Genomic DNA, 15,782 nt, shown 5'->3' with positions numbered 1-15,782 from the left:
CATTACGTGTGGGTTAATGAACCGTTACAATTTCTTTATTTAAGGTCCTTCCTCCAACAGTATATATGAGAGTGACTGAAAACATTCCTCAGATAATTTCCTTCATAAAGACAATAATTGCTAATGGGCAGGCTTATGCAACTTCGCAAGGTAAGATTTGTAGTAAGGCAACCCCTTGTTATCACATACTTGGGAAACAAGCACTCAAAGGGATCCTGTTTTGGGGTCAGATGAGATGTGCTGTACCAGGTTTTCCTTATGTTGATTATTATTATGGTGTGAGCAACTTGCTTGTTACGACGCAACTGTGCGGAACAGCTCTTGAGTCAATATCTAAACAAGAAGTAGTTCAATACTGAACATAAATGTTTATTGTAATAACCTGCTGTCTCAGATCCTGTGGGGAAGTCCTGGCCTAGGTTTTGTGAGGGAGCTGGGGGGAGCTGTTAGCTCTGAACAGGAGTTGGGCATCTCATATGTACTGTAAAAGACATGCCTGCAAACAGTGTGTGGGAAATTTTTAGTAGAGCTGATGCTTGTAGAAGAGTGTAAGTGTATTGTAACTGGAACAGTATAGGTAACATTTCAGTCACGGGATGGATCACTCGTCCTGGGAAGAACCCAGGGAGATCTCCAGAAAACAACGTTATCTTCAGTGCAAAATGAGTAAATTAGGTTACTGCAATGCTAGTAACAGGGAAATGTGGGCTGCTGCTGCTGTAGCATTTCTGAATTTCAAATGGAAGTCCAAGGGCATTTTGGTTTGCTTTCATGGAAATGTTATCTCCATTGTATCAACAGTGTCAGTGTTCCCCATCTTTACTGTGAAGCTAAATATTTCTTTTCTATTAGGCAATGTTTATTTTGATGTTAATTCTTGGGGAGAAAGGTATGGAGTATTAACTGCTGTTTCTCCTGATACACAAGGTGAAGCAGGTAAGTTCCTGATAGCAATTTGTGTTAATGCTTTGTTTGAACTCATGATGTATTGATATGTAAACCTTCGTTCAACAGTCTGAAGCAGTTTTTTAACATGTTGTATAGTCAGCTTTTTTAGTTAAGTAGGACATCATTGTTTTAGTAGTTACTTATTGAGGCATTCACTGTTGCCAGTGCAAGAGGAAGCTTGGCGATGTCTTTTTATGCTTCTTTTTCTCTCCACTATTGTTCTGGTATCTTAGAACAATTGTGATTCTTAATTTTATTGAGATCCCTGGAGCAATACATACAGACTGAGTAGTGAGGTGATCAGCTCTTGCTGATCCTGTCTGTAGTTTCTGTAAATTGGCTCTGATGAAGTCTCTGTGTAGGAGAGCTTAAAACAGATCTCCTGCATGCTTTGCGTGCTGAAGTTCACTGTGTCTTCATTGAAAATGTTCTGTTTGCAATTCCTGAAAATGCCCGGGAGGTGATATTCAGGTGAGTTGCAGCCAGAAGCTTTTTACATATCAGCTCTGGAGTTGTATCATTTAAGCCCCCAAAGGGAATGTGCTTCAGCGACCGCTCCTGACAGGCTGAAACCATCTCTTTGACTAGCTGTAGGCACCTAGTAGCGTAGGGATCCCCACTGAGTACGGCTGGGGGTGTGCTGTATTTCATCGCACTGTTAAACCTGCTGCCTTCACGGGGCTTCTGCATGCAGTACTAAACAAGAATGTAGTTGGGCAGAGGGCACTAGCACTAGGTTGTGGAGTCTCTCCCCTTGAAGATGCTCACAGTTCCACAGGATGTGGCCCTGAGCCTCCTGCGCTGAGCAGCTGGTTGCACAAGACATTCTCCAGAGGTGCCTGTGAGCCTCAACCACTCATGTTTTACCTTGTTTCCCTTCAATTCGCTTACTACTAAATTCACTTTAGTCTCTGAAGATTCTGTGACTGTTATTGAGTTTATAACTGAGTAGACAAAGAGTGATTTCTTTTGTGGTAGTAGTAGTAATATACTGAAAAAAATCAAGAGAGACATGGAGTCAACAGGGCTTGGCAAAACAGTGAAAGAGCCAAGGTGAACATTCAGTAGATAAAACTTGGGCTGTGTTTCTATCCTTTATTTCTTATCAATTTTGAGTGATGAAGCAGGTGTAATGGATTTTTGTAAAGTGCTTTACTTAATTCAGAATGTCATGCAATATTAAAACTGATTCTATATAATATCAATAAAGTACAATTAGAATAGATGATTGAGGAAAAGTGACCATCTGATCGAGCTCTAAAAGTGTGTTGGTACTGGAATGCTAGGGGGATGAGATTAGACCCAGTCACGCACTGTGTTTTTGTTAGTGATCTGGTAGAAGCAGGGGAAAGAAGTAAATCTAACTTCTATCTGCTGATAAAACAAATGAACAATATTTAGTATTGAAGGATTTTGTTTTTAATTCTGCTGCTGCAGTGCAACCTGTTTGTCCTAGGAAACTGGTTGATAAGCAAGCAAATGGATGATATAAGACCAGAGAAGGCCGAAAGGACTGGAAGGATAAGATGTATTAAAGAATCTTAAATCCAGATGCTTGTCCATCTTCTTAGCCTGCAGAAACCTGATTCAACATACATACATGCATACGTATATACATTTTTATGTTATATAGGTGGGAAAGGAAAAATTGGGCCAAGAGAATAAAATCTGAGTAGTTCACTAAGCATGCATTTCTATGTTCTTTCATTTGTGCACTTTTTCTTTCTGAGGCATATCCCATTAATGACACTCTTTTCTGTGGCAGTCGATACCGATAAGCGGCATGGTAGAGATTTTGCCCTGTGGAAAGCTGCCAAACCTCAAGAGTTATCGTGGAGTTCTCCATGGGGAAAGGGAAGACCTGGGTGGCACATTGAATGCTCCACGATATCAAGGTCAGATTTCTTGTATATTAAATCCATGACTGTTTCCTGCTTTCAGTCACAGTACAACGGTAGCAGCAGTGCTGCTTTTTTCTTCTCATCAGTAGAAAGAACCAGTTTTAATCTATTTTCTGCAGTTTGGGGATTTCGAGTGCGGCACAAATTCTCCTCCTCCACCTTAGTGGAGCAGCATCTGGTTTTATTTTGTCACTTCCTCTCCTTTGAGAGAAAAGTGGGCGTTTAAAATAAGCCGTGCAGGATCACACAATTGATAAGGGAGTCTTTTAGCTTCAACTGAGTAACCAATGTTTTCATGAAAGTTACAGTACATCCTTCATCTGTCTTCCACTTTGTGCAATCCACAGTGAACCTGGTCAAGTCTGTGGTGCTGTATGAGGAGGACAGGGCATGGGATTCCATCCCAGCTCCAGTGAACATAGCAGATTTTGCTGGCCTCGTCTTAGTAGCAGTTGTGGATGTATGTGCTAATTACACCCCTCATTACACAGTTTTCTTTAAAAGCCAGCTGCAGTTTTTCATATTCTGTTTCCTCTGTGGCAGTATATTCTGTGAGCACGATGCAAATTGTGCACGGTAGCAGTTTGTTTAGAGCTGGTTTAAATTAATTTGCTCTTAATTTGGAATTTTGTTGTATTTACTCCACAGAATAGCAGTACTTTGTTTTGTGCAGTATTAATTTATGACCGATTAATTTGTGTTTGGAAAAGACTCTTTAACTCTTTTCATCCTGAAAGATTGATGATGGTACTTAGCTTTCATTAGTCTCAAGTCTTCTTTGGAAGCTAATAAGATATTATTGAGACCTGAGCTGGTTTATCTTAAGTGTTTGGAACCTAAGCTAAAAGCAGGTGGAAAAACTGCTTTAGTTTTCTCTTCCACAGGCTGTGCTGGTATACCTAGGGTTGTTAGTAATGACTGCCTGATAGTGAAAAACATTTAGAAAAAGAGATTTTATGTCACTAAACGATTTCTGCACTATGGAACAGTTCTTAAAGCAACTGAAGTACACAGAAGCATTCTGCATTTGAAGTGCAGCCTATGACAGAAGTGCACTCCAGATAAGAAATAGCAGCCCTTTACACAATTGCATATCTGCTATTGTGATGCTACTTAAAGTATCTGTCTCTTTCTGTAAAACTTACTTTACTGTGTCTGGATGAGGCTCTTGCCCATGTAAATAGGCGTTGAGTCATGCAGAAAGCGTAAGTGTAGTAATCTGGGACTGTAAAAAATGGAAAACTTAGACTTTTAAGTTATGTGAAGAGTTTTGCTGTCACAGTCAGCTGTCAGGTACCCATTTTAAGCAGTAGCTACTTGTCTGTTTTGCCAAAGATCTCCAAGCACTTGGAGCTAGTTGAGTTAATTTTGAAATATCTTTGAAGTGCGTGTGTAGGAGGGTGACAGAGGAGCATTGGTCACTGGTGTAGTCCTGCAGAAGGGAACCATCTGACGTGACTTTGATCTGGTCTCCTTTTGGAGCTTCACATGCAATGGGGTGCACTGTGCCTCCACAGGCAAGATGAGGTCTCCAGAGTTCTGTGCTTAGTCTGATTTTCGAGCAGGCAGAAAGAAGCAGAGGGGCATGGACTTTCAAAATGGCCACAGAGACACTGTCTTCCTCTTCTGATTTTCTTCTCTTCTTCTGCCCCAACTGAGGTGGTTTATAAACGTATAAATCTGTACAGATTTATGTCTATAAGCCTCTGGAAGGACAGTGCACAGAGGACACAGCCAGGCACCTTTCAGTGAGACCCGGTGCCAGGTCAAGAGGCCGTGGGCACAAACTGGAATGTAGAGGCTCCCTCTGAACACCGGGAGCACTTCTGCGCTGTGCAGGTGATGGAGTGCTGCATAGGCTGCACAGAGGCTGTGGGGCCTTCTCCCTGGGGCTCTCCAGCAGCCACCTGGCCGTGGCCCTGGGCATCCTGCTCTGGGTGGCCTGACTGGTACAAAATAAGAGAATAGTAATGCCAAATCCAAAGAAGCAGTCGTCACTGAAGTTGTTCTGCCTGCAGATGTAGCAGGACAAGGAAAGGACATGGCCTGCTTGCCATTCTTTAATCTAAATTAGAAAAAATAATCATTCATGCTGAGGAAAATCAATTGTGGGCAGGTATGGTCCTGTTCATACACGTAGCTCTGCTGCAATTTTGATATCCGAGATCTGTGAAAAGTTCTTTCTTGACGTTACGTTACAGTCATTAAATAATGTATTTATATTGCTTCATCTTTTGTTTTCTTTGTTTTCTTTTTTACTAAAAGTTTTTGTAGTGTTCTACTTACCGATCAGGAACATATTGTTACAGTGCAGTGTTTGGAAAGCAGCTGGACATCCATACCGGTGGAATAGATCTCGCATTTCCTCATCATGAAAATGAAATTGCGCAGTGCGAGGTGTATCATCAGTGTGAGCAGTGGGGGAATTATTTTTTGCATTCTGGTAAGTAAAATGTTCATCGCCTGAGAGGCACATAGAACTGTAGGGAATTTTATTGTATTTTATTTTTGTTTAGTTTTGCCAATTCTGTGGCATGAAATGTAAGGGAGACTACAAATAGATGCTGTACTACAGTGGCCAAGTTCTGTCTTCACTAATTAAAGAAACATAAATGAGAGTGAATCTTGAAATTGTACAATGAATGCTTTTATTTATAAAATGGTTACAGTGAAATGCTAAATATCATCCGAATCAATCTCCAAATGATAACAGGGTGTGCATTACTCACATACAGTGTTTACTCCTAATGAAAAATGCAGAAAGAAGAGTTCTTCCTATAGAACCTCCTTCCCTTTCATTTGAATTTCTCCAAAATGTTTATGTTCATGATAGAGTTTCTTTTCAGATTTTACTTTGGTTGTCACAGACCTGCAGGAGGAGAGTGGAAATAATTGATCTTTTCTATATGTTCTTCTAAAAGTAATTCCTGCTGTCTTAGAGATAGAACCTTCAGTATCTGGAGGTGGGTGAATGAAGGTGCCAGGTAGACAGGTAGCTGATCATAATGTTTTCAAAGCTTTCAAACTGGAATAAACCACTCCAGTTCTCCAGTCTTTCTTAGCACCAGTTGCTTGTGGGCTTGAAAGGAAGTTTTAAGTAGAGTGCTGAGTTAAATAGTAAGCGTGGTGAAAGGCTTTAATCATGGTAGGAAAAGGACATCTACTGGAAGATAAGAATAAAGTGGATGCAAAGCTGCATGAACCAATGAGCCAACCAGGCTCGTAGCTGTGATCCTGCAGAGAAGCATCTCAGTTGAGATGTTTTGCATGGTTTGAAATGTGGGAAAAACCTAACAAACAGATTGTCTAGTGACTAATAACTACAGGTTTTGAACATGTGATCACATATCTGTAACTATGTAAATTATCCTGAGAAGCTTTTATAAATATATTCTTTTCCTTTAAATATTCCAATAGCATTATATTGAGTGATAAGTAAGAGACACAAAATTAATGTTGAGGATTGAGTTAGTCAGACGCTTTGGTTGAGTCTGCTCAGGCACGGTCAAAGAGGTTGCTGCTGGGAAGGTAGAAGGAGGTCTGTAACACCTATGGGCTACATCTAGACCAAGTCACTCACAAAATCACAGAATGGTCCGAGTTGGAAGGGGCCTCGAGGATCATGAATCTCCAACCCCCCTGCCACAGGCAGGGCCGCCAATCTCCACATTTAATACTAGACCAGGCTGCCCAGGGCCCCATCCAATTCATCCCATCCAGCCCTCAGTGAGGCGTGTCACCGTAGTCCCTTAATGCTCCTCACTGGTGGCCAACCTCAGTCTGTGCCTACCCTACAGAGAGTGACTGACTCAACTTGACCTTGGCCTTGGTTTATCCTCCTACAGATCTCTCTTCCCCCAGAAGTGTTGTAGTTGTAGTGGTTCTGGATGCTTTTCACAGTACTGAAGGCAATAGAAAGTCAACTGCCGTCTGTGTTTTCTCTTCCTGCTGAACAGTACATTGCACAAGATCTCTCTTTGAAGTCTTTGAGTTACTTGTCTGAGCAAGAGTTGTACAGCCTGTGGTACACTCTGGGAATTATTCTGGCTTTTTTTTTTTGTGTATGTGTGTAAACATATATCTGTTCGTACTGTTTGGGCTGCATTTTAAATTCTAGTTTCAGTTTCCAGTGCAGATGCTGCTATAAGTCAACAGAAATTGTCCAGAGGCTGCTGCATCCTCCAGGGTGTGCTTTACTGCTGCAGTGCTGAGGATTTCTCTTCGCTTCTACTGAGACGCACTGGTTAATGCCAGCTGGAGCCTTCTGCTAAATAAAACAGTCAGCCTGAGTGTTTGAGCTTGGAGTCATAACTACAGGGGGAGTATTCTTTGAAACTAACTAAAGAGGATTGAAGATTTCTCAAAGAAGAAAACAAAAAACATTGATTGCAAGAGCAATTTGAGTGCTGAGGTTCTCCAGGAGCTGACAGATTGTGTTCATTAATTCAAAAAAATTTTGCTGGAGGACGATAGCATGAATTATTTAGGGCAAATGAATCAGCTTCAGAAACAATTTATTCTGGTAACAGACTTCAGAATTTTAGCAGGCTCAGAATTGGAGGCGCAATCCCCATTAGAGGAAGAAAATCCCCTGCACCGGGGATAAATCTTCTTATAAGGACTTTATTTTTAGGCTACTTGTACTCTGGGAAGAGCGCCAAGCCAAAGTTATGAAAATCCTCATATTTTGTGATTCTTTAATGAAATCATTCTCTTTAAGTACTGAAACTCTTGAAGAGGAGTATTATTTCAAATTCAGATGTTACTGATATTTTGCTAGGAAATCATGGCCGAGTTGTTTGAAATTTGGCTGCCAGAAGTTAAGTCAGTCAATATTTAGGCAGCTTTAGAAAAGAAAAAAAGAATCACACCCAAGCTATTCCTTTTCCCTTCACAAAAGTGCCTGTTGATTTTTTTTTTACCGGAGTCAATACAGCTGCAGGTGTGCAGTCTGCATGTTCTTGCTTAGGGCCCTAAATTTAACCATGTAATGAAAATGCCCTCACCTGATAGTGGTCGGGACCGACACGATGGAAATGAGCTTTTGATTGACTTGTGCATTTTTCTTGTAGCTGGTTCTGGATCTTTGAATCCTGTGATCCTTTGCCACCCTTGACAGAGCAATGTGCAAAATTGAACTTCCAAGTGGTCGGGGTAGGACTGGAGGTGGCTTCCCTGTGAAGAATCCTCGCTGCTTTGAAGCATTGTCAGAAAGAGCTAGATGCTTCTCATGTCCTCCTTTTGCATGGTCTCCCAAAGGCTACTGAAATGCATTTCCTTTGGTTGTTAGTAAGTTCAGCGTGGAGCAGACCCGGGTGAGGAATAGGCTTCTGTAAATATCACATCAGCAGCCTGTGCTATACACTGCAACAGGCCGGCAAGAAATGAATCCCTTTCTTCAAGCAGAATTTGGGCAGTTTTGAGCATGATCTGGTTCCCTAGCTAGGAGCAGGGATTTGGCCAGGCAGCCTGCCGAAGTTCCTTTCCATCTAAATCCCTCTGTTATTTCTCTTCTATCTGATGAGCTCCCCAAGGCAGCAGACAAAGAGTTGGTTCTGACGGAAGGCCTTTGTGGGGGCTGGTCAGAGTCATGCCTACGTGAAGGTGCTGTGTGGTGAGCAACATTAGCATGCAGCCCTTGTTGCTATGCAGATGTGCTCCTTGTTGCCTGGAGTGCTCTGGAGATGCCAGACCTTGGAGGCTGTGGCTGACAGCCGTGAGTCCTTGGTGGGGCACAGCTGAGGGCTGAACAGGGGAACACAGCTTAAGGGTAGAAGATCTGGATGGCCACCTTGTGTTGCCTGGATGTTCCCCACGGCCTTCATTTGCTCCTGTTTGAGCGGACTCACAGGTAGGACTTTATTTCCCAAATACAACACTCCTCACAGGCTTTTTTTGTATGTCTTCAAGCTCCTGTCAGACTTTTTGATGTAAGTATTAAAAGGAACACTTTGTTTTTCAGAAAGTAGCTTCTGAGAAGCAGCTTGCAAAAACTACCCATTGCTTTTCAAAAGCTTGCTCTGTGGTGTCTTTCTTTTTAAAATAGAACTTCAGGAAACACAGATCTGAGTGCCTTCCTTATCCTGTCTAATCCAATCTGACGAACAGCTATTTCCACGTTTTTGGTGGATTAAGTTTTGGAATTGGCAATGTGCAGAAAATTTTACACGCAGTGTATTTTGTATCACTGCAATACAATTTTGGGCTTAAAAAAAAGAAAAAATAGCATGACGGCCACCAGCAATCAGCAGTCTGGGTCTCCAGGGTATTGTGCTATCACTGGGCTACCTTTGGAAGTGGTAAAATATTCCTGGAAAGTCGAGGGTGAGGTACTTTTCAGTGAAGAATGAAGAATGCTTCCTTGCTTGTATTTTTGTTTTTAATCTATCATCAGTGTAGTTAACGGAGACTTTGTTATTTCTTTATTAATGTCTCTACTCATACCCCGGTTCTTCATTGAATAACATTTTCTTCTGTTTGACAGTTCACCCAGCGAGAGCTGAGGGTGAGGAGGTATGCAGGACTGCCAGCAACAGTTATGAACAATAACTTGTGCGTTGCATTGAGATGGTTGGCATGCAGCCACCTCAGCCTCTGCTGCCTCCTGCGATGCCAGTGTCTCAGTGCAGAGCTTGTTCTTGTTCAGTACCCGTTCAGAAGCACACTAACTTACCCTGATGCATTTGTTTTGTTCTAGGGCATTTGCACGTTAAAGGAAGTCAAGAAAAAATGTCTAAGTCGTTAAAGAACTACATAACAATTAAGGTAATCTATATCTGTGTGTTGAAGAAATGTGTATACGTAATATGTAAACGCTGACCACTGTCTTATTTTGAGGAGAGATGTGAGCATGTGCTTATACTGCAGGGAAAGTGAAGCAGAGTGTTTTTTCTAGTGCTGGTGTACCTATTTGGATGCAGGAAGCCTGCTCTCACTCAGGGATTGTTCCTAACCTGGGTCTCACTGAGCTGAGAGCACCTGTGGGAGGACCATAAGTACTGGTCTCCTGTCTTCTTTATTATATTTTTCTTACTGTCGCTTTCTTGCTGATGCACAGAGAGCTTTAACTACCACCAGGCCGCATGACTGTGTCCTGTTTTGGTGTGTCAGAGAGAAGGAACCCTTAACCAGAGGGAGTTCAGTGATTCAGTAGCTTCTGGGTTATCCTTTATCCCATGATGGTCCATGAAGAGATTGAGCTCAAGTTTGTGGCGCAGCACAGAGCAGGATTTCCATGTCACCACGTCTGTGATGCACTGTATGTAACACCAACATAGCTCCAGTGAGAGCTGACACCTATTGTTAGAAGCAGGTAATTCTCTTCCTTGAGGACAAAGCTTGAGAGGCAGCTTCAGCACATATGTTCCCCTTTGCCCCTTGGAAAACTAGTCACAATCCTTTTAAATTGGCGTGAGCTGCTTTATTCTTAATTCTCCCCATCTTGTCTTGTCTGCACACAGTTAAGCCCCATCTCCCCCAGGAACATTATCCATCGCTCACAGTCTTCACAGCAGTTTCCTGAGTCTGAGCAGATGTTGTAGACAGGGCAGAGAAGTGACCATTAATGCAACACGTGCAATGAAAAAAAAAAAAGTATGGAAGTATTCCATAGGGGAAGTATTCCCCTCTGTTTTTTCAGTGGTGCTTCTTTGCATGGAGGAATGCACTGTGCAGGAGGCAATTGTAGAGAGCAGCAATGTGCTTAACAACAGAAAATTCAGGACCAGCTCTCTTCCCATGCTGGTCTCGTCTTTTAATTTTATGATTAGACATGGTTAGCAAGTATTAATCCTCTCCCGCAAGTAACTTGCAGCCCAGCGAACCACGTTTCTTCCCATGCGGCCATCCTGCATCCTGGACGTTAAGCCCTGTGTGGGACTTTGTGAGTGTGTTCTGAACAATTCACAGCCTCCGATGGTGCCGCCGGCTTTCTCTTTGTCTGGGGTGGCAGAGGAGCGCAGAGCGCATTCCTGGCAGGCACTGAGGCATGGCTCGCCTTTCCTGCCGCCACGCTGGATGCTCTCCATCCAGCTGTGCTATTTTTCTTCCCCCTTCTTCCTTTCTCCGTGTTTCTTTCTTGTGTTCTAGTCTTGTTTTCTTGAATGGCTATTAATTCTGACCTCCAAAATCAAGTGCGTAGTGGTGATGCACAGCCAAGCAACCCGCTTTGGGAGATCTGTGGTACTTCCTTTCTCCGTGTTCTGTTTCTAATGAAACATAGAACTGATTTCTGGAAATTCCTTCCCAAATTCAAAGTTTTCCTCGTTAGAATTCATTTCCTTCTTTTAGTGTTATTATTTTCCTTCCACATATTAGCATAAAGGACACTGAGGTGCTGGAACAGGTGCAAAGAATGGCAACAAGGCTGGTGAAGGGCTTGGAGAATATGCACTACAAGGAGAGACTGAAGGACCTGGGGCTGTTCAGTCTGGGGAAAAGGAGGCTGAGGGGAGACCTTATTGCTCTCTTCCAATATCTGAAAGGTGCTTACAGCGAGAGTGGGGTTGGTCTCTTCTCACTGGCGGCAGGTGACAGGATGAGGGAAAATGGCCTCAAGTTGTGCCAGGGGAAGTTTAGGCTGGATATCAGGAAATGCTTCTTTACAGGAAGGATTGTTAAGCACTGGAATGGGCTCCTCAGGGAGGTGGTTGAGTCACCATCCATGGATGTGTTTAAGAGCCGTTTGGATGTGGTGCTCAGGGACATGATTTAGTGCAGGGCTGTTAGTTAGGGTAGTATGGTCAGGTTGTGGTTGGACTCGATGATCTTTAAGGTCTTCTCCAACCTGAGCAATTCTATGATAAAGCTTCTGAGACTGCCCAGTGCTGACGTGTGCTGCCCTCCATGCTCAGGGTCTTCGGTGCTGGGGCTGCTAGCAGAAGCTAAACTTCAAAAAGTACACCTTTAAGCAAATGACATTTCTGCGTTTTCTTACTCGCACCGACTTCACCCTATGATTCTGTATTGGCAGTGGTGCTTCAGTGTTACAAACTTCCTATCACTGATTTTCAAATTAAAAACCAGGACCGCAGTGTGGCAGTTAATCGGCCACCTTGTCCAACCTTCTTGCTGAGAGCAGAGCTGCCGAGTGATTGAATGTCTTATCAGTGTACCTTCCACGCATTTAAATAGTTCTTTGTAGGGGTAATAAATTATTTTTAAAGCTAGATAAGTAGTGGGGTGAAATTAATGAGGTTTCACAGCCAGCATAGATAAATTCCAGCTATATATATATATAAAGAGTTATTTTTATTCACTCAGTTTTCCTTCACGTGCTCCAGAAAAGTTGCCCTCTTGTTCCAGTCCTTCACAAGCTTTGCAAAACTTGGGAGCTGTCCTTTCCTGCGAGGTCACGTCCCGGTTATGGTCTGATAGCTTTGGTTTGTTTTCTGCAGAAGTCTTTATTCAATGCACAATTGATCATCATTACTAAATATTTACCAATGTCATATATTCATGATTGACGTTTCATTTATATTGATGTCTTCTACCCATGTATATAGGTCTATCTTATATTATATGGCATTAGACTTTAGACATGAGACCAGTTCTCTAATTGAAAGTTTTTATCCTGTCTTGAAGTACGGTCATGGGCTGTTTGTAAAGTCTGTTTGCCTGAAATATGCTGTAAAACTAGTGTAAGGATTGAACAGCAGATTGAGAAATGGCTTGATGTAATGCTAAAGCTGTCTTTTTGTGGGTGGGGTTTAGGATTTTCTGAAGAAATTCTCCTCGGATCAGTTCAGGATGTTCTGTTTGCGCAGCAGATACAGCTCAGGTAAGAAAAAGGTGCGTGTTGCTCATCACATTCCTCCCAGCCTGCATTTCCAGGGGTGCCTTGGAGCTCTCACCTCGTAGGTGGAAATGTTCCCTGTCCAGAGAAGCTGTGGCAGCCCCATCCCTGAAAGTGTTCGAGGCCAGTTGGATGGGCCCCTGGACAGCCTGATCTTGTGCCTGATTTAGTGGTTGGCTGCCCTGCCCAGGGCAGGGGATTGGAAGTGGATGATCTTTGGTGTCCCTTCCAACCCAAGGCATTCTGTGATTCCTTGTAGGACTGCTCTTAAGCCAACATTTAGAAAAGCGTCTTTACCGAGGACAGTGCTTAACTGTTTGTCCAAATACCTTCCCTCCTCATGGGAGGAAATAAATTGTGCACGCTTCAGTGGTGCTGGGCTGCAGCTGGGGGCACGTGGGAGTCTCATGTGAATGTGTTACTGAAACAAAGGACGAAGGAAAAAGGCTTAGCACCTACAGCACTGTCACACATATATTCATTCTGTAAGCAGGAGCTGATGGCTGGGTTGCCTCCGAGGTGAGGAATGACACTGAGCCCTGCAGCCGTGAGTGCCTGCACATCCTTCTCTGCTGCTCCTGAACTGATTGCATCTGAACGCGTATGAGAAGGATGTGACAATTCTAAGTGGTTAAATGTCTTCCTGCGATAAAAGCAGAGGCTTACCTTGTAAATCCAGGCAGATTTGATAAAAGGAAGTGGTGGTGGTTTATTGGAATACAGTGCCAGCAAGCTGCTTGGTAGATAAGAACTGCTGGAAGGTCTGCAGTGCTTGGCAGGATGCGATGCCGATGGCAGGACCTGTGTCAGATAAGCAGGCAGAGTCAGGTACTTGCTATGCAGTCTGTCAGCACGTGTCCATGCCATCAGCTCAGTTCTGCTCAAAGATAAGTTTACTTCGTTCCTCCTTGTCTTGCTGTCTGCTTCCAAAGTGACTTTATCAGAAATGAGATCCCAAGCACCTCCTCTCCTTTCCTATAAAGGTTTCTGTAGCCTAAACCTATTTGTGATGTTTCCTGCCATCCCAGACTTTGAAAGAGAACGTGTTGTCCTTGCTTGAGTATGGGCTTGGGGAGCTGGGTGCTATTAATGGGCTCGTCAGGGTGAGCTCGTGAAAGACCTTTAGGAGCACTCTGGTGAGGCCATTATCTGAGAGCGCTTCTCCTCTGGAACCTGAAGGTGGTATCCACCAGAATAAAGCTCCTCTGTGCAGAACAGGCTGTGCTCCCTGGGTCTGGGCAGGCACCTACAGGGTATCACTGCGGGCTGCAGACATTGGCACTACTGAACGGTAGGAACACACAGCTTAGAGACGTGGCCAATGAAACTGGTTTGACATTGAAGCCTGTGGAATGAGATGTGCTGCGGTCTGCTATTGCAGCAGTGAGAGACTGGGGTTGGCTCCTCCTCTCAGGGAAATGGGTGGAAAATGCTGGGTGGCTCTTCCATGTGTGCTTCTTCCATGTGAGCTCCCTGCCTCCAGCTCACCCTGTGTATCAGTTTCTGCAGCGTGCCAGGGAGAAACAAGATGCTCACAGAAGAGCAAACGTGGTCAGCTGCTGATGCCGCTTTCATCAATGATTTCTGCCCTCTGTGCTGTACTTACTGATTTATTCATTCTGAAGGCATCAGTCACATGGTCAGTACCCTGTGTTGTGGCAGCATGAAACTGAATGCCTCACCTGTGCAGAAAAGCTGGAAAAGACAGATGGAAAGAGCCTTAGTGCTAGGCTGTGCTCTCCTCCTGGTGCCTGTGGGTGTCCCCTTCTTGGCATGAATCACAGCTGGGTCCCCGTAGGGCTGTTGGGAAACGGCCTTTCCTGAATGCAGCACAGTAAAAGTGAGCGGTGCCCTCTTGGCTGCTGCTGGGTGCAGCTGGTGGGGAGAGGTGCTGTCCCTGCAACCCTCAGTCACTGGGTTTGCTCTTGCATTCCATCACGTGTGGCTTTGCTCTCACTGTTGCACGTGGGCTGTGAAGCTGCTGCAGGCATTGGGGTTTGACCTCCGAAACCCTCTGCTGCTCTCTAGAGCAGGCTTAAGAGATTTTCTGAGCTTGAATGGTGGTGTGCAGGACAATGCCCTGAATCAGCGGAGAAGAATGGATTTAATCGAAGCTTCATCAGAATAAACTTCCATCAAGTATTCCCCTCAGAGCCCTGTAACCAGGGCGATGGGCTGAGTAGTCGTAGCGGATATCAATGATCTCTTTCAGAACCTCACCGTTTTCTAAAAGTCAGTACCTCAGCCTTTTAAAAAGCCTCATAAAGCTTAATTTTAAGACCAGCATTAGTGGGACAGTAATGCAGATTTTTCATTGCACGCAAGTGGAAAATCTGACAAACACAGACCAGGGTTATGTCTCAGCTCTCCTGGGGTGAATCCCATGGGAAGTCTGTTCCAACAGCTGGGCCTCCCCAGGTGTGGAGAACTGAAGTGATGAATTGAGCGTGCTGGCAGTCCAGGTCAGCAGGGCTTAAGGGTCGATGTGTGAGCTGGGTGTGACGGATCCCAGCACACGTGGGCCCTCATGAGTGCCACCGGTCTGTATTTTCTTTGGAAGTCACTTCAGCAAATTGGTACGGCTGGCTCAGCTTTGGTAGTGCAGTTGGATCATGCATCTGGTGCAGAATCCAGGCTGCCGAGTCCTAGATTTGTTGGTGCTGGTGGAGCAGTCCTCTAACTGTGAGTGCCTGTATCCCTCACAGGGTCTGTGGGTGAGGGTTGGGTGCCCTTGGAGGCCTCCAAAGACAGGTCCTGTCTGCCTAAATTAGAACAGGAACAGAATTCGGGGGGAGATGAAAGCTGCGTCCTACTGGCTTACATCTGGGGGGTGATCAGAAATACATCCCATCCAACACTTCAGTACAGGAAAACCCTATAAATCAGGTAGCTGTTGCCTCAGTGAGCTTCCAAACTGTCTTCAAAACGGTCTGATTCTTTTCCAGTAGGTTACACATTGTCATATATAGTAATTGTCTTTTGTGTTGATCTGCGTAACTCAGTGCAACTTAAGGACGGTGTCTAAGTAGAAGTGCAGGTAATTTAAAGAAAAGCTTGCTGTGACAAAGAACAACAAACGTTTTTACTGGAATGACTGTTCAGAACACTGTGCCCAGGTATGACAGCCACGTCCTCTGTAC

The 15,782-nt window shown here is 44.0% G+C and overlaps 1 protein-coding gene across 9 annotated transcripts in view; it reads left to right on the top strand.

Moving 5' to 3' along the window:
* Positions 1–15,782, top strand: part of CARS2 (cysteinyl-tRNA synthetase 2, mitochondrial (putative)) — a 38,849-nt gene that overhangs the window by 14,219 nt on the left and 8,848 nt on the right. For all 9 annotated transcript variants that reach the window (XM_015277879.4, XM_040705313.2, XM_046899439.1 and 6 more), the window contains 6 exons: positions 45–150; positions 853–936; positions 2,714–2,843; positions 5,159–5,292; positions 9,547–9,614; positions 12,561–12,627. In XM_015277879.4, the coding sequence (XP_015133365.1) occupies positions 45–150; positions 853–936; positions 2,714–2,843; positions 5,159–5,292; positions 9,547–9,614; positions 12,561–12,627 (589 nt within the window). The remainder of the gene's footprint in view (positions 1–44; positions 151–852; positions 937–2,713; positions 2,844–5,158; positions 5,293–9,546; positions 9,615–12,560; positions 12,628–15,782) is intronic.

The sequence above is a fragment of the Gallus gallus genome, chromosome 1, assembly GCF_016699485.2.
Source record: "Gallus gallus isolate bGalGal1 chromosome 1, bGalGal1.mat.broiler.GRCg7b, whole genome shotgun sequence".
NCBI classification, from domain to species: domain Eukaryota; kingdom Metazoa; phylum Chordata; class Aves; order Galliformes; family Phasianidae; genus Gallus; species Gallus gallus.
This window is presented reverse-complemented; position numbering and strand designations above follow the sequence as displayed.